Source organism: Apteryx mantelli, chromosome 4 (assembly GCF_036417845.1).
Source record: "Apteryx mantelli isolate bAptMan1 chromosome 4, bAptMan1.hap1, whole genome shotgun sequence".
Lineage (NCBI taxonomy): Eukaryota > Metazoa > Chordata > Aves > Apterygiformes > Apterygidae > Apteryx > Apteryx mantelli.
In genome coordinates, this window is record NC_089981.1 from 40,738,586 (window position 1) to 40,760,804 (window position 22,219).

Genomic DNA, 22,219 nt, shown 5'->3' on the forward strand with positions numbered 1-22,219 from the left:
CTTGCGCGGGCGGGCCTTGCGCCGCCGCGAGGGGTGCCGCGGCGCCCCGGGCCGCCGGCAAGCGCGGGCGCTGGCTCCGGCTCCCCCGTAGCTTGCAACAGCGGGCGGTTTTAGGGAAGTGAGGAAACGGGACAGTGCGAGCGCAGGCCTGGCTTCGTTTCCGTAAAAATGCCCCCGGGAACTTGGCTGTTTGTATCGGTGAGCTTTCTTGGCAGCAGTCTCGCGCTAACGTGTCTTGCTTCATTTGATGGGTAACAAACAATCGAGGATCCCTGCGTTTTTTGATTGTCAGGGTTTTTTTAAGTATTTGCCTATCTGTGGCAAGAGGGGGGCTAGGCGAACGGAGGACCAAACTCGGTCGCGCTGCAAACAGCAGGACACGACTCCCCCGATCTCAGTAAACTTGCTCTTGCTTTTACACCAGAGCTGAATTTGCCCGTGAATGAAATGATCGAGCCGCGTATATAAAATACCCTTTGGATCATAACTCCTATTGATTTTAGCAGACTGCAAATATTCTGAGCTGTTATTCCAGGAGGGTTACCAAATGGTCTCTTGTCTGCGTATCGGGTAGTCGTTTACGTCCAATCAGCCTAACGAAGCAGATCAATGGCATTACTGCTGCAGCTCTCGGCTCACGCATCTGCATCCCTCTGCAGCTCACTGGGCCATTGCATGTTTTCCCCTGTGATTTCAAACCTTCGCCCTGTCTCGGTCAGACCAGGTAACACTTTGGTTACTAGATTACTCTTTAGTGGTACCTAGCACATGCAAGGCAATACAGAAAGCATCAGTCAGATGTAGTGAAGCTGCCAGAATACATCCGAGCCTTCTGCATATAGAGAGGAGATGAGTACGTCCAAATGAGGCATTATATACTTCTGTCTGTGAGGAAGCTAGAGCAGAGAGGCAGAAATCACAGCAGCAGACAAGGGATCCTTGGCTAGGGCTCCATAGTGCCACAGTAAAGAAATAGCTGTATTAAGAATCATGCATAAATTTAATACTTTGTGGACTCTTCTCGCCAACTGTCTGAGTTTCACAGCTATCCTTTTTCTCCTGCTGAATGGATGAACTGTTTGTATGTTCCTTTTGTTATCTGTAAAATGAAAAAAAAATCTGTAAAAATCATTTATCCTTACATAGCTTTGTAAACCAGATACCCTTAGCTAGAGACTTCTCCATGGCTGAAAAATACTATTTTTGTAACAATCTGTAAGGTAGTCAGAGCATTGATGTCCAGGTTATTTTGATTGGGAATCCAAGGAACTTATCAGGGGAGCTTATTGCAAATCTTAATGAAATGACTTTCTTCAGTGTAGTTTCCAAATCTTCATGGTTTATGGGAAGCTTAGGCCCATAGTCATATGTATTAATGCCCGCATTGTAACATAAAATAATGCAGAAAAGCTTTTTTCCACTTGGTGGTGCCAGTTGCATGGGAAAACAAATTCCAGCAGTGGATCTGCGCTGCTCAAACTGTTGGGCAATTATGCTCTTATGGACATAAGGCACAGCTGAAGCTGTAGCAATCTGAGATCAATTAAAACCTTTACTTGCTTGTGGTATCCCTAGAAGATAATAATTCTTCAAGGTGATTTCCTGGGTGTTTGGAAGTAAAGCCTTTGACTATGCTTACTTACACTCAAGTGGCTCCTTTGATAATCAGGCGCTGCCGATATAGTGCTGGCTTGTTTGCACGGGAGCTCTGGCTCCTGGGAAATGGGGCAAGTAGCCAGCCACCTGGGTGAAGTTTTGAATAAGCACCTCAGAGGGAGAAATTTGCTAAACTACTTCTCAAAGAGCCCCAAATCCCTCAAACCAAACAATGCATATTGTCAGTGAACTGCATCTGCTGTTTCAAGATAAGGGAGGAAAGTGGTACGTGACTGCAGAGAGAGTGATTTTGATTGATATCTGCTATTGCAGCCTGATCTGAGATGTTTTTATAAAGGTCTCTCCAAATGCTAGTGAGTGAATAGTAAATATAATCAGGTTGTTAGGAAGTCCAGGCAACACAGGGACAGCAGAAGAACTGGGTTCAGGAGCCATCACATGCTCTCAGAGGTCAATAAATACTTCAGTCATGGGATGCTTGGCCTCAGCTGTCTTAACCTGAGAATAACGTCTATGCTTTCTGTTCCACCTTATGCTGACACTCACATTCAGTTGTTACTACTCCTACACACTGGGATTTTGCCCGAGTCAAAGTTTCAGTTTGAGCAAGGATATCAGGGTTTGGCCCTGAACTTGGTTTGCATTCACCGTGCATTATTTGTTTTGGTATGAATCATGAGGAGCTGTTGGCCGCTCGGGTGGTACGCAGCACAGCTCAAGCTACTGACTCAGGACTAACCTCACTTCTTTAAGTCTCAACACCTTACAGGAATTGGAAGCAAAGAGTTAATAATAGGAAGGGAATCCCCTCACTTTTTTTAACCTCTAGCAAGTGCCAAATATTAGAACTTTTACTGCCTTTTCCCTTTGGCTAGCGTCACTTGGGCTGCTGCAGCCTCAGCACTGTGTGAGATGCTGCCAGGCATTGCCGTGTCACCTGAGTGAGCCGGGGCTGCAGCGAAAGCACAGCAGCTCCCCGAGAGCCTCCTTGTCAGGGCAGGGTGCTTAAGTCGGAAATAGATTTGAATCCTGTAGAATCACAAAGTCTCTTGAGAAAGAAAAATGCTCGGGTAGGTGTTTATATTGTTATTGCTGCTATTGCCAGTTCCTATTTTTGGAGTGTGAACTTATGTTCACTTTTGGGAAGACTTGATAGATAGCTAGAATTTACTGCACAATGTTGTGTGTGGAGACTGAAATCCTTTACATTGCTGTTTTGTGACAGAATTTGGTTTCTTTTTCACTTGGAGGCAGTTTCTGAGACAGCTGATCTGTAGAAAATAACAGTCTCACATCTGTGCTTCTCCAGAACAGGGACTCTAGTGCTCACCGTCTGTGGCTGCTTGTGGCCCAGAGCTGGTGTATTATGTAAATAAGACACAAGTTATGCAAAATATATAGCTAGTTTTCATATTTTTGATTTCTCCTCCCTGTCCAGGCTCTTCAAGACCCTGGACATACATCACCAGATAGGTAGTATCCTTGAAAATGAGATACTGGTATCAGAAGAAAGGACATTTTGTGATCCCCATTGTCAGTTCACCCAAAAAACAGAAGCTTGGCTGCAGGTGACCTGAGGAACCGGACAGGAGGACAGTGGCCTTCAAGAAAATAGCTTTGGTGAGTGACAGTAATGTGACCGGACACCAGGTTCTCCTCTCTGATAGATAACAGTGAAAAAAACAGCTCTGAAACTAGAAAGAAGAAAGCCAAACACAAAACTTTGTCTAAAAAACCAGTGCAGGTGTTCCTCAGACAGTGGCTGTGTACTTATTTCAGAGCCCAGGGGTCTCACGCAACAAGACCTTGTTTTTTATGAATTTTGTGGTTAAGCCTCATAAATTGCCAGGTGCCACCTGGATCTGAGAGCTCTATATTGTGCTGAGTTGAAGCAACCTGTGGTTAGCAGCAGGGTGGTACTGGGAGCTGGGAGGGACAGGGATAAATGAGACAAACAGCACTGCAGTGACTTTAAAAAGCAGCGGGAACAGAGGAGGAGAGAGAGCTTGCACGAGAGTGAGCAGGCGAGCTTGGCATTTGGAATAAGCTGAACAGACATTTCAGCAGCTCTGCAATCTGACAGTGAGCTCAAGGTAGGCTGGCAGTACTAATGACAGCATCACAGATGCTTGTAAGACAGCCGAGTGTTGATTCATTTTCCTGTTTTAATGTGCAGGTCGATGATTTTACTTTATACGTGCTTCTTGACCTCAGAAGTTGTTCTGTTCACTTCAGCGAGACTATCTGTGGAGTAAGGTCTTCTTTGACATGAGTAAAAGTATTACAATCTTGCTCTTGTTCTGAAATAAATGAAATATTGTGAGCTGGAAAAAAAAGCAATTTCTTTTTCCTTTTCAAGGTAAAAAAGAGGTGATATTAAACACAATCACAGCTGTCAGAGCCAATTAAATTGCCATGGCTGGGGTTCCTGGCTGCGGGTCACTCTGTAGGGATCTGAGTGGGGTGAACAGTGAGGAGGAAGACTGTTTGGTGTAACCCCCAACCATCCCCCATTAGAATTACAGACCAAAGGCAAATTTAGAACGAGTAGCAGGAAATATTCCTAGCACTGGGAATATTTCTAGCTCTCCTGAGAGAGCTGCTGGAAATGCCACCGCCTGTGAGCTAGGCAATTCAAAGTGTTTGATGAATAGCATGTTGACAACAATTATCTACTGCAAGAGGCGAAGGTCAGGTGACCAGAGAGGACTTCTTTGTCATTCATTTCTTCCAGGGGATGTTCAATGAAAGAGGGAAAAAAAATGATGCTTGAATTTTTCTTTAGCAGGGGTAAACTCTGTCTGATTAGAGCTGGAGATTAATAGCAAGAGTTAGGCCATGGGCTTGGAGATAAGTGTGGCACAAAGGTGACACCTAGTCACAAATCTGGATGAGAAGAGAAAGTATTAAATACTCTGCTCAAAATGTAGTCAGTGCTGGCTGTTTCTTTACAGTGAATTAGTCAGCAGCTCTGCAGAGGCACTGCTTGTGGTTTGGGAGATGCTGAAGGTGCAGCTGGAGGCGGTGAAACTACGCAAAATGGCATAGGGTGTTATGCCGAAGGAAAAGATCTGCGGACAGCATAGGGCAACTCAGTTACTCTGTAGGTAATTGAGTACACGTCTATAGGAAAGCAGGACTATTTGGGGGCAAGCAGGTTATTGCTCCATGGATAGACTTTACCAAGTCTGCCATGGGATGCAGCCACAAAAGGGAGACAGCAGCACAGCCCTGAACACATCTGGGCACAGCTGCAATTGCAGGTCTATGGACAGCAGGATGCAAGCAAGCGCGTTGCCACGCTTGATCTGTGAAGGACAGCAGGGGGCCACAGTGCAGACAGCGATATTTAGCAGTATAGGCAGCTGGACAGAGCCAGGCAGGCAGATGGGGACAGCAGTATGGGCAGCTTGTTCTCAGTGGGATGAAATGAAGAGAAGCTGGGAAGAAAACAAACCTTGAGTTTTGCTGCCAAGGCCTAATGAACAATTTTGAAGTTAAACACAGCTCTTAAGGCAAGAGCGGAGTGGGCTGATGTGTCATTCTGGACCTGGAACTTAGTCAAAGCATGCAATCCTTTCCTGATGGGCTCTGAAAGATGTACTGAAATGTTGCTTTATGGAAAGGTTATAAATGAAATAATCTGAGAAGCATCCTGGGCATCATCACTTTAGACCATGGACTGGATGTATGAAGCACACCTTCAGAACAGACACAGAACAGAGATTTCTAGCAGGTTAAGTGAAGTGCTAACTGGGGATATAATCAAGTAAAGAAACCAAAACCATACCCACATAACTTCTAGTTCAATTTGTATAGTCTTAACGTATAGTTTTCCTCATTTTTGTTGCTCATACCAATCAGATTAGTAAACAAAAAATACATTAGAAAAGTTAATTTAATCTTCTCTATACTATTTGTTTATTTCTGCACTTCTCATAGCCCAGTAGTGAAAGGTAGATTAATCAGTTTTGGTTTTGTTTCTGCACAGATTTTTTTTTATAAGTCTGATGCAGTAGAACAAAGTTGCAATGTTTGGGGTGAAACTCTTGTATTTATTTTTATACAATACCATATTCCCATGGCAACCACATTGTTATTATTTTTAGTTGTTTTTCTATGAAAGCTAAAATTGGGGTCAAATTTAAACAAGTATTTTAGCTTTCCAGTACAAGTAATCCTTAAAAATAGAGTTCTCAGCAGGGTCCTTAAACAGATGACTAACTTAAAATGTATAAATATTTTCTCTAGAGCAAATCTGCAGCCAGCATAAATTGCCATATCTCTTTTAAAGTCAAGGGAACTATAGCATTTTGCATCAAGAGAGGATACATTCCTCCAGCTTTAATGGAGCTACTCACATTCAGTAAGCATATGCTAAAGCACTTCGCAAAACTGAGGCCTGAATAAAGTCTGCGTTGGGATCAAGTAGTATGTGCTGCTCTGCCTGTACAGAATGGTCTGCAGGAGACGCTTCAGTTCAGAATCAAGGACCAAAAAGTGGTGAGAGAGCAGTGGTCTTGAAGATTTAAATAATATGCCATGAGACAGACACAATTTTATCTTTCAGCCACCAGTCTCATTCAGTTTTGTATAAACTGAACTGCAAGTCACCAAACTTGCAGTCTGTAATTCTGTTGCCTATAGTAGGCTTACTTGTGGTAAGCTGAGTTAGGTATGAATAGAATGGGGTAGATCTGGATATCAGCACCTGATGACTACGTGCTATATGTGCATTGGTGTCCTAATAGATATGTGCATGCCTCAGGGTCAAAGTCAAAATGCTTTCAAGTACTTACGTGAGGTACTGAGTGGATGGCTCTATCTGGACCTCTCAATTCAGTAGGTGCCTTGTGTAAGGTAACTTACTTTCAAAGCATTTTTCAGTCAAAGTGATTAGAATTGTTCTATTAAAAACCATGTGCTTTATGCACGGGCATCATTATTCATTTTGGAAATAAACTAACTTACAGCTTCTCTCTCCTTCTCAGGTGACCTGGTTTCTACCAGACTGGAGATGTCAGTAGCATCAAAAATGGACCTGCCTGAAGAAATTCAGCATCCATTTACAAAATTTTCTGAATGGAAATTCAAGCTGTTTAAATTGCGATCATTTGAAAAAACACCTTCTGATGACACCCAACATGTAAATAAGTATCAAGCAGAAGAGGTAGCTTCTTCAGAGAAAAGCATTATAGTGCATAAAGATGAAACAATTCCAAGAGGAGAAAAGTCAATTCGGACACAGACAGACTTAATGGACAATAGGCAGGCACTTGAGAAAGATGCCAATGACATGAAAATACAAGACAATGAAGCTCATTGGAACAATCTGAAGCAACTTTGCCGCATCTGTGGAGTTTCACTTAAAACAGGTTGCCACAAGAGAAGTCATCCAGTACATGGGCCAGTGGACAGTGAAACTCTGTGGCTTCTGAGAAAGAAAGAGAAAAAAGCAACCTCTTGGCCAGACCTTATTGCTAAGGTTTTTAAGATTGATGTGCGAGGAGATGTTGACACAATCCATCCCACTCGATTTTGTCATAACTGCTGGAGTATTATCCACAGAAAATTCAGTAATGCCTTATGTGAAGTATATTTCCCTAGGAACACCACGATGGAGTGGCAACCCCACTCCCCAAACTGTGCTGTGTGCCACACTGCCCGCCGGGGTGTCAAGAGAAAAAGTCAACCACCCAGTGTACAGCTTGGCAAACGGCTGAAGACCATTGCAGAACGCGCTCGAATAAACAAAGGCCTTAAGAACCAAGCACAGATAAAAAACAAAAACTTAATGAAAGAGATTGCCAACTGCAAGAAGATACATCTCAGTACCAAGCTCCTTGCAGTTGACTACCCAGCAGATTTCATTAAATCCATCTCTTGCCAGATTTGTGAGCACATTTTGGCAGATCCAGTGGAAACAACATGTAGACACTTGTTTTGCAGAACTTGCATCCTTAAATGTATCAAAGTTATGGGCAGCTATTGTCCCTCCTGCTGGTATCCTTGCTTTCCTACTGATCTGGTAAGCCCAGTGAAATCCTTCCTGAACATCCTTGATAGCCTGGGAATAAGATGCCCTGTAAAGGAATGTGATGAAGAGATTTTGCTGGGTAAATATGGCCAACACCTCTCCAGCCACAAGTTGATGAAGGAGCGAGAGCTTTACAGTCACACAAATAAAGGTGGCCGACCGAGGCAGCATCTCCTGTCTTTGACCAGGAGAGCTCAAAAACATCGTCTGAGAGAACTGAAATGTCAAGTCAAGGCTTTTGCTGAGAAAGAAGAGGGGGGTGACATAAAGGCTGTATGCATGACTTTGTTCCTGCTAGCTTTAAGAGCAAAAAATGAACACAGACAAGCAGATGAATTGGAAGCTATAATGCAAGGGAGGGGATCTGGACTTCACCCTGCTGTCTGCCTGGCAATCCGAGTCAACACATTTCTTAGCTGTAGCCAATATCATAAAATGTATAGAACTGTAAAAGCTGTCACTGGGAGGCAGATCTTCCAGCCATTGCATGCTCTTCGCACTGCTGAGAAAGCCCTCCTACCCGGTTATCATCCATTCGAGTGGAGACCTCCCTTGAAAAATGTATCCACTAACACAGAAGTGGGTATTATAGATGGACTATCAGGGCTGCCACTCTCAATTGATGACTACCCAGTGGACACAATTGCAAAGAGATTTCGATATGATGCAGCCTTGGTTTCTGCCTTGATGGACATGGAGGAAGACATCTTGGAAGGCATGAAAGCAAAAAACCTGGATGACTATTTGAATGGTCCCTTCACTGTGGTGATAAAAGAGTCCTGTGATGGAATGGGAGATGTCAGCGAGAAGCACGGAAGTGGGCCAGCTGTCCCAGAGAAGGCTGTTCGTTTTTCTTTCACAGTCATGAGCATTGCTATAGTCCATGGGAACGAAAACATAAGGATCTTTGAGGAGGCAAAGCCCAATTCAGAGTTGTGTTGCAAGCCCTTGTGCCTTATGCTGGCTGATGAATCAGATCATGAAACTCTGACAGCAATCCTGAGCCCTCTCATAGCAGAAAGAGAGGCCATGAAAAACAGTGAACTGCTGCTTGAAATGGGAGGCATCCTGAGAACGTTCAAATTCATCTTTAGGGGTACAGGATACGATGAGAAACTTGTCCGGGAAGTGGAAGGGCTGGAGGCCTCTGGTTCCACGTACATCTGTACTCTCTGTGATGCCACACGCCTGGAAGCATCCCAGAATTTGGTTTTCCACTCCATAACAAGGAGCCATGCTGAAAATTTGGAGCGGTATGAAGTATGGAGGTCCAACCCGTATCATGAGTCCGTTGATGAGCTCCGTGACAGAGTGAAGGGTGTTTCAGCCAAACCTTTTATTGAGACGGTTCCTTCCATAGATGCGTTGCATTGCGACATTGGCAATGCAACTGAATTCTACAGGATTTTCCAGCTGGAAATAGGCGAAGTTTATAAGAATCCTGATGCATCTAAAGAGGAGAGGAAGAGATGGCAATTGACTCTTGACAAACACCTCAGGAAGAAGATGAACTTAAAGCCTATGATGAGGATGAGTGGAAATTTTGCTAGAAAGCTCATGTCCAAAGAGACAGTAGAGGCAGTATGTGAATTAATAAAGTGCAAGGAAAGGCATGAAGCCCTAAAAGAACTGATGGACCTTTATCTGAAAATGAAGCCGGTGTGGCGATCTTCATGCCCTGCCAAGGAGTGTCCAGAACTGCTGTGCCAGTATAGCTACAATTCGCAGCGTTTTGCTGAGCTCCTGTCTACAAAGTTCAAGTACAGATATGAAGGCAAGATTACAAATTATTTCCACAAAACCCTTGCTCATGTTCCTGAAATCATTGAAAGAGATGGATCCATTGGTGCCTGGGCAAGTGAAGGAAATGAGTCTGGAAACAAACTGTTTAGGCGGTTCCGAAAAATGAATGCCAGGCAGTCCAAATGCTATGAAATGGAGGATGTCTTGAAGCATCACTGGCTATATACCTCTAAGTACCTCCAGAAGTTCATGAGTGCTCATAAAACATTAAAAAGCCAGGGCTTCACAGTTGATCCAGAGGACAGTTTAGGTGACTCCTTACCATTGGAAGGCTCCTTGGAAAGCAATGATTCAGGGGAATTTTAAATGTAATGAGTATTTGGAATTGGGTTCATGATGGTGTCTTCCTGTAAGGAGGCAGCTTCTTTTTCAGGCCTGTGGAGGTACAGGGAAGGCTGAAACTATCGTTTTTGTACTCCCTGTTAAAGGTGCTGAGTGGAGTTTCATAAACATCCACTTCTGTTTGTGGTTTCCAAAAAAGGCAATGCAGTGGTGCATTTACCGGTTGTTAGGTGAGGTGAAAGGGGAAACAAATGGGAAAGAAGGGTCTTCCGTTTATTGTGGTCTTAGATTGTTGTTTATAAGTGGGAAAGCTGAAGTAAAGAAGGTTTTATATAAAGTGATATTGTGGAATGAATATTATTACGGAGAGTTACAATAGTTGACGAAAAAGTGAGTGTGGCTATTCCTTCTGTTTGCATTTTATTTACTATTTTACTCTTTACTTTTTGAGAGGGTATGATTATTTTATTGATGGTCCTCTGGCTTTTATAAGTGAAGATTCAGCAGTGAGACACTTGGATAATTGTTTTGGGATAAAGTTCAGTTATTTATATAAAATACTGACTAAAGATGCAAACTTTGATCTCACAAGCTTTTAAAAATATTATTATTTAACATTTATGTTAGAGTGCTGCCTAGGAGCAGTTAGTGGTCTCACCATGCTAGTTTGCTATATGAAGATACAGGAAAGGTAGCCAGAATTTTTTAAAGATATTTTTATTGTAGTACATTTACTCTAAAATGTGAACCATTTTGTGCTCCTAATTCAGGATTTACAATGTCTTGGGCTTATCTCACTATTCAAAGTACATTCAAACTCTGCTGTGTACCTTGTTGTTTGACAAGCATTATAGATTTCTATGGTAACTTCAGTATATTGTATAATTTTTATTAGTACAATTTTATTGGGTGAATTCCTGGTGAATTAACTGTATTTGATACTAAGTTTTTTCTCATCTGGGAGATGTCGCTTATTCTCACCGTCTCATTTTCCAGATCTGTAAAATAGGAATGATATTTATTAACCTCAAAGACAGTTTGCATGAAAGATTAGTTAAAAAGCAATGAACTGCCTTGAAATTACTGAATAGTGGGTTTTACATTATTACAGCAATGTTTAGTTAGCGTTCCTCCAAACATCTTATGCTGTATTAAGTGCACCATTATGTTGGTGGTATTTGCCTTTTCAAAGTGTAATCGCTACATGACTGAAAACTACTTAGATCAGATGAGTTTGCGCTTGTAATTCTTGTAGATAGTTAATGTAGATTTTTATTAGCAGCCATGGATAAAAGGATTTGAAAGTTGACTTGTAAAAATGTGAGATTTGGCCACTAAATTATTCCTGCACATATTACCTGCATATAGGGGGCAAATCTAGACTTTGATTCAGCAAAGCGTTCAAGTGAAAGCTTAAATTCAAGTGTGTGAGTTGACCACTGACTGCAAGCATGCTTACAGCTTGTTACACGAATTTGAACACACACTTAGGTTCTCTTGCTGGGTCAAACTCTATAGCCAAGTTTTGTTTTAAAATATTTTTAAATATGAAAATTATGAACTTAATTCCATCAAGTATTTATGAAATATACTCAAAAGTACCTGACAGACTGGGAGCTATGCCCCTAAATCACCTAGCCTTTTAGAATTGCACCTGTAGCTAAGGCATTATGCTGTCTGGAGAAATATTTTTGAAACAAGATTAAATGGACAGACCTAAAAGAATCTGCTTTGTTTTTTATTTTGATGTGGCAGGAACTGGTTTTGTGAGTGTAAGTGAACAACAAACTTAAAGACTTGGTGGTCTGAGGCTTTCTGCAGTAGTAGTCTCTGTTTCATGTTATTTACTGTATCTTTGAGAGTCTGATATTTACTGTTTATGGACAATGAAAAAATAGAGTTGTGTTAGTAATTGGTATAAATATTAGTGTTATGTCTTTCTTTTGATTTTCTTAATTGAAATACTAATTTTTAAAGTCTTCTATAATTTAGGATTTATGTTTTTATATAGTTTCTTTAAACATAGTGTAATATTATGTCACAGTTTTGGGTTGGAAATAATTAATGTTCTTTACTTAAAACACATTATTCTAAACACTTAGTCATAAGAACTACAGTGTCTTTTGTATGGTTCACTATGTACATCTCCATTTACTGAGTGTTTATTTCTAGATTAAATGATTTCTTTCAACTGTTTGAATAAAACAAGTATTTCCCATAGAGCATAAATACCAGGCTTACATAAATATCATTCTTCACCAATAAATGCAGACAACAAGTATAGCTGTTTCCCATGGAGTATAAATATCAGGTATTCACTAAAGAGCATCCTTTAGCAGTAAATGCAGACACAGTTTGCATTTTTGTTTGGCACGTACTTCATCATGCAAATAGTTGCACATATATTTTTTTCCTCTGTATGTCTATTTGGGATAACTGTATTACCTTATATTTTATCCTGGACTCTGCTTGAATAATCTAAGGCCCAGTTTAACCATCCTTACTCACCTCATGGTGATTTTCACTCCAATTAAGTGGTATATACAGTTTACGCTGCCTTTGCACAGGAGTGAATTTCAGCCCCAAGTAATTCCACCCTGTTTATTGCATTACACACATGCCATTGAAGTGACAGACCAGACTGTTCATTTTATGCAAGTAATTTCACTGACTTCACTGACATTTTCAAATTTCAAATTAACTTCAACAAGCTGCTTATGCAAAAGCAAGTGATTTTTCTGACTGCCTTCAAAAAGATTGAGTAAATTTTTATCCACAGATGTATGGTTTCTCAAGACTGCGTTTATATTCTGGGGTAACTTATCAGACTAAATAGTATATGGACTAGGATGCAGGAGTGCGGTGGCATGTGGAAGTATTTTTCTGTGAAATTTTATTAAGCCATCAAGATGCATTTCACATTCTTCCAGCTATGGATGGAATAGGTGACATAAAAAGCTAATACTATCTTTTTCTTTTCTTTAGACTTGAATCTTGTTTAATCTTTTTTTCCCCATTGTTGACATTTTCTTTAAATCAAGAGACTCTCTTTGACAGTTTTGAACTCATTAAAACAAACAGCATTGAAACGCTAGGCACTTGCAAGTGAAGCTTTTGTAAACAATAAAATAGCAATGCTGCATGCACACAGGCATGCATATGAAGGCAAGCAAATTTTGACTGCAGACAGGTGCATCATTTGTTTACTCAGTCTATTGTTAAGCTTTTTGATTTTGAAGAGGCTTTAGAAAAGTGGAGATGCTTTTATTCATTTTACTCTTGCAACCCTTCACATTTCCTTTTTAATTTAATATTTGGTACAAAACCTGCAGTAATTACTTCTTGGAGAATAGTTTTCTTGTTTTGAAATTGTACTGAACTGTATTTTTATACAATCATATTATGCATCTTGTTTTGTTTGGTTTTATTCAAGGGCTTCATATTGTGAATTGCTGTGTTACAAAATGATGTGAACTATGTTAGAAGTCACGATTCTGTCTCACATTTTTTTTCCTTACAAGAATATTTCTATTGACTGTAAAGGAATCAGCCTTGACTTTTTGTCAGGTAGTTCAGAACCAGATTCTAGATATTTACAGCACCCTAGTTTCTGACTTGATGGAGTTTTATGCATTGTCTCACAGCACTTCTTTATAATTTTACTTTTTCTTACTGTGTAGCAGCTTCTGTATTCATAAAATCTATTTAAAATAAAGATCTTGTAAATATTTAAGTTCCTGGATTTGTATTTCTTATCAGTTTTTTAACTGTGCATATAATGTCATGCTAACAGTCTTAGTTTCCATTCAAATTGTGGCTGCTGTTCAAGTTTAGATTGTTCTAATACCCAGAGACTACAGCTGTGATTAGAGGCCCATTCTGGCAGCTACTATGTTAACACAAATGAATATTACTCTGTGAATCCCAACAGTCCTTTCAGCACCTTACCTCCCAGGCAACTGTTTGACAGAAAAATAAAACACCTTTAAAACCAGGTTTATTTATTCTGTAAATTCCTTTTGCTTCATTCACAAATACCATCCCAGTGTTTGTTTAAAATCAGCCTTGCACTGTTATGTCCAGACTATTATATTAAGTCTCTTTATTGGCTTCTGTGCATCCTCTGCAACAGATTTTGGCTGCTCATCATTGACTTCAAAGTTAGCTGCAAAAATTTCCAATCCACCTTTTAGTTAACAATTTCTAGTTTCCATTTTTTCCACTTAGGAAAATCTTTTTTTCTTCCACGCAATGATATCTCAGGGTCAAAAAAATTATGTAAACCAACCAGTTTGGATGGAATTAATGATGAGCGAACTGAGCATTTAGATGATTAGCTACGTGATTTCCTTATGCAATCAGGTAATTAGACATCTAAATTCTAGACTTTATATTGCCAGCTTAATTCTTTCAGCTGACCTTGAATAAAAAATGTTGGATGAAAAAAGAGAACCTATATAAAACAAAAAACAAGCCCTGGAGAGTTTCCTGGTAAATTAAGATGTTTTAATTCCTTTACTACAAAATCCTTAATAACTGAGTGAATTTCACTTCCCAGGTATTCTTATTAGAATTAGAATCAGATGAAGAATAATAAGGCTTACCACCACTCTTATTCAGAGTACTGTTTCAGGTGATTGAATATGCCATGTTTTTCAAGTGGCCAACCACCTGCAACTCTCGAAAGTGTGGGTGGTTCTTTACCTTCTGCATCAAGATGAATTTGTTGTTCTTAATATTGTCCACAATACAACAGTACAAATTATAAAAGACATGAATTAACATCTTTTGTAGCAGCCTCAGGAGAGAGATCAAGAGGTAAAATAAAATAGCTATATTTTCAATGCCCAGCTCTTCCTCTAAAGATGGGCATTGTGAGCCAGCGTACTGGGGATATACAATAACCACCAACTAGTAGAGGTCCCCCACACATGTGGTAGTGGCCAGTGTTCTCATCTTCCTCTGTATGTGTATGTGATGAGAAATCTGAAGGCTTATAAGCTGACTGGCCTGCTTTTTTAAAGAAAAAATCAGGGGCTTCTGTGTGTCACAATTTTCAAAGGTCAAAAAGAGACAGCAAACTGGAGTTTGATTTTCAGAGGGTGTTGCTCAAGCCCTTCTCAGAAGTTAGTCTCCTTTGAAACGGCATAGGGTAGGTAGTCAAATATGGAGGGACCTAGAGCCACCAATCGTTTAAAAAATGTAAGCCAGTCCTTCTGTCTTTAATGCATTGAGTCTAGTGGTAATTAACTCTGAAGATTTTTTTTCAATCTGAATTCAATCTTTCCCTTTTGCTTTGGGCTCCCAGCTGCATTATTTCCACTCCTTTCAATGCTCCATTGGTGCAATGAGTCACTCTGAGCCACACCACATAGTTTAGTGCCACCACTAAAGTTTGTGCTGTGCCCTTCCTGTAGATTAATCTGGTACTTCAGGGTCCAAGTACTTCTTGCAAGCAGTAAAATCCATATATTATTCTCTTAAAAGCTGATAATGACAACATAATGTCCCTAAAATGTAACTGGGAACCGAGATGCTGCTTGTTGTGGTTCCAAAACACCTAGGTCAGATAAAAAAGAGATTTTCTTTTGCACTGAAATCTACTTCATTTTTACCTTCTAATTCTACTCTGCCTGAAGAAGAAACATTGATTAGCTGGTTTTGAAGACAATCAATGCTCTAACAAGTACATGCCCCCAAAGCGTCATCAGAATTATCATGGAATTAATTATTTTCTGCAGTCTTTCAAATGCTATGACAAGTGTCATACACTTCATTACAGACTGATGATCATACATCTTTTTATGTTTCAGTCCTTTGGAATATTATATTTTGTTTATGACCACCTTCCTGTCCCTGCAATGAGTATAGTCTCTGAAGTGTGATTTAATGCTTGTTATGCCACTTTCTCTATGAGGCTGGGACACGGCTTGACTAAGCAATTTCTCCCTCCTTCTGAAATAAAACACACATTTAAAAAGGGCACAGTCCAAATGCACAATATACTAACATCATGGGCCTGAGCAGGAATATGGTAAAGTCAGACTGTGAACTGCTCTTTTCAGGAGCCTTAAAATAAAGGACAACAATTTAGCTGAGAGTCTGAGGGGGCCACAAATTGTTCTGGTGCTTGGCAAACACTCAGCTTCCCTCCTCGAGGCTCCTGGTGGCTCAGGGAGCTGCTGGGGCTCCAAGCTTCAGTCTGGAAACTCAGGGACTGTCTTAACATACCGCAACCATGACACCAATGCCTAAGCCACCGGCCATTATCTCATGTCACTTCTGCTACCCCAGTGTCGAGCTTTTCCTTTGGAAAATGCTTCCATCCTTTTGTTTGTCTGCACTAACAGTGCTTTAGCTGAGTAAGACCCATGACTAACCTTCAAAAGGGGATATTGACTATCCAGTTTCACCAGGTTGAAGGGACTTTACATGGGCGTGATCTTCATTCATTCCTTGGAAAAACATATAGCACTAGACTCTTAGCTCAAATAAAATAGCATGACAAAGGAAACTTGAAGATGGCATTGAAATCCATGAATTTATACCAGTATCAAACTGTTGAGAGAGAAGTCAGGATGATTTACCTCCCACTTACAAGCTCTGCCCAAACTATAACCTTTCTCAGCATATGAAAAGGTTTGAAACTGCAACTTTGTACTGTAGATATTTGTTTTCCTCTATTGTTTACTTGTGTTGTGAATTATTAAGGGCAGTAGTACAGATACACATTTGTGACGACAGGAACACTTAGCTGCATGTGCTGCTTGGTAAAGGAGTAGCTGCTCAGGGCCTGCACATACTGATTAGCTTGCTGATGGCTGTTCCTGTTGTTCTTCTTTTTTATTCAGGGGTCCAGCATGAGAGCTGGACTGTGAATACTGAGCTATTATTGCAGGCTCACAAACGTGGAGCTGAAGGTATTGATTTTTTGAAAAGATGTTTGGAACACTAATAAAAATAAAAAATAAAGTCAAGGATGATGAGGCTTTACAAATAGCCAATAAAATATCCACAAGAAAGTTAGTAAACTCTTGGGCTATTCAACCTTGACAACGTCCTTTTCAATCTGAATCCAATCTTCTCCTTGTGCTTTTAGCAGCTAGCTGCATTTGTTTCCACCCCTCACAATGCCCCATTGGCTCAGTGAGTCATTCTGAGCTACAGCGTACACTTTCAGACTTTCACACTCTACAGTCACCCTAGGGGAGCAGAGAAAGAAATGTGTAGCAGAGGACCCCAAGTAAATGATGAAAGTCCTGCTCATCAGAATGAACTTCTTCCGAAGTCATTGGGAATTCACAGCATGGAGAAGCTGTGAAGCCAGAGCCCTTATCAGACTTGGGATGGACCTCCCAAGCACACATGCTGTCCTTTCACAGACTTTGGGGTTTATAGTATTTGATTTACCCCATGAATAGGTGAAAAAAAATACAAAATCATTTTTATTATAAACTTTATTAGCTTACTACTTTTTAAAAAAACCAAACACAAGGCATTTTTTGAGCATAGTGGTTTAAAATAGCAATTTGATTTTCGTTGTGAGATGATATATTCCACAACTAACCAACACTGACATATAACCATTCAGTACCTCTTAAAATCAAAAATTAATTTTCAAGATTTTAATGCTCCATATGTAAACTTTCCATAACGGAAGTTCCTTAAGAAAACTGACCCTCAGTGTCTGAATATTTCATTATTTCTGATACCAGGGTCTTAAACCATCACTTTAGTTTAAAACCAGTGTAACTACTCTAATTTTAATTCATTACACCAACATAAATGTGGACTAATGCAGTTATAAATTAGGCCCAGTATTTCTAGAACTACTCACTAAGACAAAAAATTAAAATGGGTAATATGATGTTTTTTATGGACAGATGCTAAGACCAATGAGTACATTGGTAAAGCCGTATTCTACAAGTGGGTCCTTTAAACTCACTGGGCATAACTGGGGAGTGAGTTATAGCATAAGATACAGCACAAAATTATCAGTACTGGGCTGTCTGCTCGCACAGCGCCCTGTATGAGTGGGGTTCCTATCGTCGTTTTAAGATCTGGATGTTACTAAAATATACATAAAGAAATTCTTGAGCTTTGAAATTCACCTGAAATATCGAGATAATTAAAATCAATTAAAAAGATCTCTAGGAGCCCTAACATCCATTCTGCTGCAACCAGTGCTATCTGTCTTTGACTGTGATTTCACTTCCTCCCAGCCAAATACAAATCAGTGATTTAAATCTATTCAAATAATCTCCGAAGAAAGGATTTTTTCACTGGTGTTAACTTCATGGCTTTCTTTTTGCGCAGTGGTTTCATGGGTTGTTTTTTCAGTTGCCCCACCTTCTTGGGTGTTTGGAGCCCTTTATTAAGGTCAACATGCTCGTTGCAGAAGTATTTGACATTTGCTTCCGAGAGATGCAGGAGCATGGTCTCTGACAGATCCATACATTGTGCGTGGACCCAGTGGCCATCCCTGCTGGAACACAGGATCATGGCAGGCTTGTTGAGTTCTGTTGAATAGAAAGGGACCCAGGTGTTAATGTTAACATTGCAGCTAGCAGAGCAGGTGATCCAGTAGCCCGTTTCTGATTCATCTTCTTCATCATCTTCATTGTAAGTGTCAGTATCATCAACATCAAAGCTACTGGCTTCAGCACTAAAACAAAACTCTTCTGAATCTTCAAACGGAGTGGAGTCTCCTGGGTCTTCAGTAGATGTCTGACTGCAAGTTTGGGCTGTCAGTTCTTCCTCCTCATCCTCTTCTGCTCCTCTGCATCTCAAAATGTAGAAGTAGTTTGCATCTGAGATCATCTGTTTGTTGTCCCCTGGAATGCCCAGCAATACAGACCCTTTGCCCATATCACAGCCAAACCATATCCTGCAGTGTTTAATATCTGGTGTCCAGCGTGGGGTCTCCCTTTCAACAATCTCTATCTTGTTATCTTCTAAAACTATGGTGTTACAAACCAACCTTTTCTGGTTGTCAGACTGATAGCCCCCAACAAGGACAAATTCTGTATCACCGATCTGAGTCACAACAGCACTTGACACAGATATCCCACCTGGCAATATAGTGCAAGTCACAGCTGGGCTGCCCAGTGGGAGATCAACTTTTAGCTTGTATAAGCTGGGGGCCCTGATATTATTTTGAAGTGAATGACCACCCAAAATGTAGATCGTATCATTTTTGGCAACAGAAACATGGAAAGAAAGTCCATCTTGAAGCTCTGGAAGTATGTATGACGTACAGCATCCAAACTCGAAATCAACCAGAAACACAGATGGCAAACAGTCAACTACGCTATTCCATTTTTCAGTGGTTCTTTGTCCAAGAGGAACATATGATCTTCCTCCAAAAATAACACTCATGCTTTTTCCCCGGCTATGAACTACATTAATTGTATGTCCATATCTTGCTTCAGGAACATCACCGGCCAGATCTTTCTCAATGCATTGAAATGTGGTTCTCTTGCTATTTTTGCTTACAAGACTCATAATGTAAATCTTATCAGAAAGATCATTGTTAGGTGTTTTCCCACCGTGAATGATATACTGGTACTTATCGGACTCTGCATTGCCTCTGAGAGTACAAATAGCAGGGTAGCGGAGAGGGGGAAGATAACAGGAATCTTTAGAGAAGATTGCAGGTTTCATTTTGAGCTCATTCTGTTTTATATCAAGGAGGAAAACACCAGTGGGACAGGATCTCTTTGGCCATCCTTTCTGCCCAAAAAAGAAAACATGCCCATCAAAATTCAGCAGAGAAAAGCCTGGCTGAATCAAGGATGAGTTACTGATGGCTGATACCATCTGCAATGACATTACACCTGGTGACTGGGTCATATTATGATCGGTATCTGCAAAAGAAACACATGAAACATGCTTTAAAAACTATGAGAGAATTTAAATTTACAGAAGACTGACTGCATTTTCCTGAGTAGGTTTTATCAAATTGGCAACTCAGTTCTCCTATCTGTTAAATGGTAATATTGATATTTATTAAGCTTTGTAAGATACTCAGAGACCTAAAAAGAGAGCTTCTTCTACCAAGCAAGAATTGTGCATCAGTTCTGGGGAATTTTGTAAAAATTACAGATTGTTGGAACTTCAAAGCAAAACACTTGGTGCAGGGGATCCTTTACTGCTGACATGTCAGAGGGTATGTGTAGCGTAGCAGGAAAGAAAGAATACGCCCAGGAAAGACGAATTTCGCAGAACGGTTGCAGACACGAAATCATGCTTGTGAATGCTTTTTTTTTTCAAACAGAGGGCGAGATCCTCGCTCGCCACGCAGCGCATGAACGCGGCCTCTGCCAGCTCGCCGGTCAGCGACAGCTCTGCAGCTCTAACGTCCGAACAGGCGCAGGGAATTAGTCACAGGCCTTATTCTCCTTGTTTTGGGGGGGGGGGGGGGGAAGGAAAAAAAAAGCGCTTCCCAGAGCCCTCCGACGAGTTTCTCGGGCAGACAAGGGACGCCAGCGCCCGCAGAACGGTTTGTATCCCGCAGCCTGCCCGCTGCCGCCGCGGCCCGGCCCTGCCCAGCGCGGCCCTGCCCGACGCCCGCGGCAGGCCGGGCCGCGGCGGCTCCATGGCAACGGCGGCCGCGGTGCCTTGTGGGGGCGGTAGTTCTGGCGGGCGGGCGCGGCAGCCCGCGCGGGGAGCGGAGGTGAGTGGCGCCCGGCGGCCGCGGGCGCCGGGACGGCGCGGGCAGAGCGGCGGAGGCGTCGCGGTGCCGCGGGGGCTGCGAAGCGCGGCGCGGCGCGGCGCCGCGGAGGGGCCCCCGGGCAGCGCGCCGCGGGCAGCCGGCCGGGCAGCGCTTCGGCCGGGCCTCGGCGTGTGGCGGCGGCCGCCGCCCCGTCGCTGGGGTCTTCGCCTCCCTTGCGGACAGCGCGGGCGGCTCTGCTCCCGTCCGGATGGGCAGACGGGACCTGCCCAGTGGGCGCGAGTAACGCACGAGCAGACAGATACAAACCGTCGTTGAACGGTTTGCGGGCTTACAAGAAAAAGACGAAGATTTGTTGAGGGCGTTTAGGAATTCTCAGCCCCCGGCGTATTTCTGCCCGTATACTGTGCTGGATCCCCGTAGTGCCTGTGTGCCCCCCTTTCGAGGGTGCACGCCGCTGTACTAATACAGGGATCTGCCGTTAAACGCTTTGAGTCTGGTTTGGGCATTCATCTTACTGTCTTACATCTACTTCAGAAATCTTCACGTATGACTATTACTACAGTCTCCACCATGTCACAAAGTATTTTTCAGATACTGAACAGCACCCAGTTCTGAAGACTAGAGATCAGTGTAGACACAGAGTGGGGAAGGACCCATGATAATGATTAAAAGTGAGACTGATAGACGACACACAAAGCCTACTGGTTAAATAAACACACTTAACTCCTTTCGTCCTTGTCATCCCTTAACGCTCTGTGAACTCTACGTGAGCATGCAGTTCAATAACTAAAAGAGTATTTCCCCTGGATTCTGTGAGAGGAGTCGCTCCTTAGGCATGGGGCTGGATTGCTTTGGCTTTCTGGGTTGTCCCAGGCCAACTGCGCTGTATTGGCCCTCAGCGTGGCTACGCTGGCCTCTACCTCTAATCTTCCATCACCACCACCGATTCCTGTGGGCCAGCACTCACACTTACCTGCCTTGGAGCAGTTTCAGGGAGCTAAGGAGTTAGGAGACTTACCTTATAACAAAGATTTTTCTGTGGCTTTATGTTAAAAGCCATCTCACTGCAAGGTCAGATTAGCACTACTGCCAGTCTCTATGGGAGGGAGGCACATAGAGGCTTCATGCCCTTTGGTGACAGCTATCCACTAGTTCAGTGTAACACGTATATCAAATGTAAATCTCAGTCTACTGCAAATTTGACATAAAACAGCTTGAATTTTCTTCAGTGAGTTTATATATAGGCAGTGCTTGCAAGGACTACTTGCAAGGAACTGCTGCTGGTAGCTCCTTTGGTCTGGTTGCTCAATCACGTGCACAAGCCCTGAGTCGTCAGATACACTTCAAATGTCTATATCCAAATTTTACTCAGCTCGATAGACTTTGTACCAAGTGTTAGAATTAGAGAGGATGATAATTCAGGAATGTTACATGAAAATGGCCCTTGTGAACAGGAGGAAAGGGAAAGGAAACCTGGAGAAGCCTATGGAGGGAAACAGACAAATGACTTTGTTGTGGTGCAGCACCAGGTAGAGGGCAAAAGACATTACAAGAAATAAAGATGGATAAATAGAGATGGGTGGAATTATATAAACAATTACCAGTTATGGTGACCTGAGTCATGCTTCATCATATTGGATGTTTTTATGAAAGACGGCGCTTCAAGGATCATACAAATAAGTGAGAATCTCAGCATTCCTTTTAACAAGAATACATTTTCTAACTCCTGTATTTGAGAAGTGAACTGTAGAGATCTGAGCTAGAAGCTAAACGAGAGAAGGAAACTAACATTCTACCCTATTTTT

At 41.7% G+C, this 22,219-nt stretch overlaps 3 protein-coding genes across 6 annotated transcripts in view; 2 read left to right on the forward strand and 1 right to left on the reverse strand.

Annotated features, from left to right (window-relative positions):
* Positions 1-6,634: 6,634 nt before the first annotated feature.
* Positions 6,635-10,022, forward strand: RAG1 (recombination activating 1). Its single transcript, XM_013959356.2, has one exon. It carries the CDS (start codon positions 6,635-6,637, stop codon positions 9,761-9,763), a length of 3,129 nt encoding a protein of 1,042 aa, XP_013814810.1. The 3' UTR covers positions 9,764-10,022.
* A 7,964-nt stretch (positions 10,023-17,986) lies between these two features.
* On the reverse strand, positions 17,987-19,570 carry RAG2 (recombination activating 2). The gene has a single exon (XM_013959586.2). The coding sequence runs from the start codon at positions 19,568-19,570 to the stop codon at positions 17,987-17,989; it is 1,584 nt and encodes a 527-aa protein (XP_013815040.2).
* A 799-nt stretch (positions 19,571-20,369) lies between these two features.
* The window catches only part of IFTAP (intraflagellar transport associated protein), a 42,583-nt gene continuing 40,733 nt past the window's right edge, over positions 20,370-22,219 (forward strand). For all 4 annotated transcript variants that reach the window (XM_067296305.1, XM_067296308.1, XM_067296309.1 and 1 more), the window contains exon 1: positions 20,370-20,414. The gene's annotated coding sequence lies outside the window, so the exon portion shown is untranslated. The remainder of the gene's footprint in view (positions 20,415-22,219) is intronic.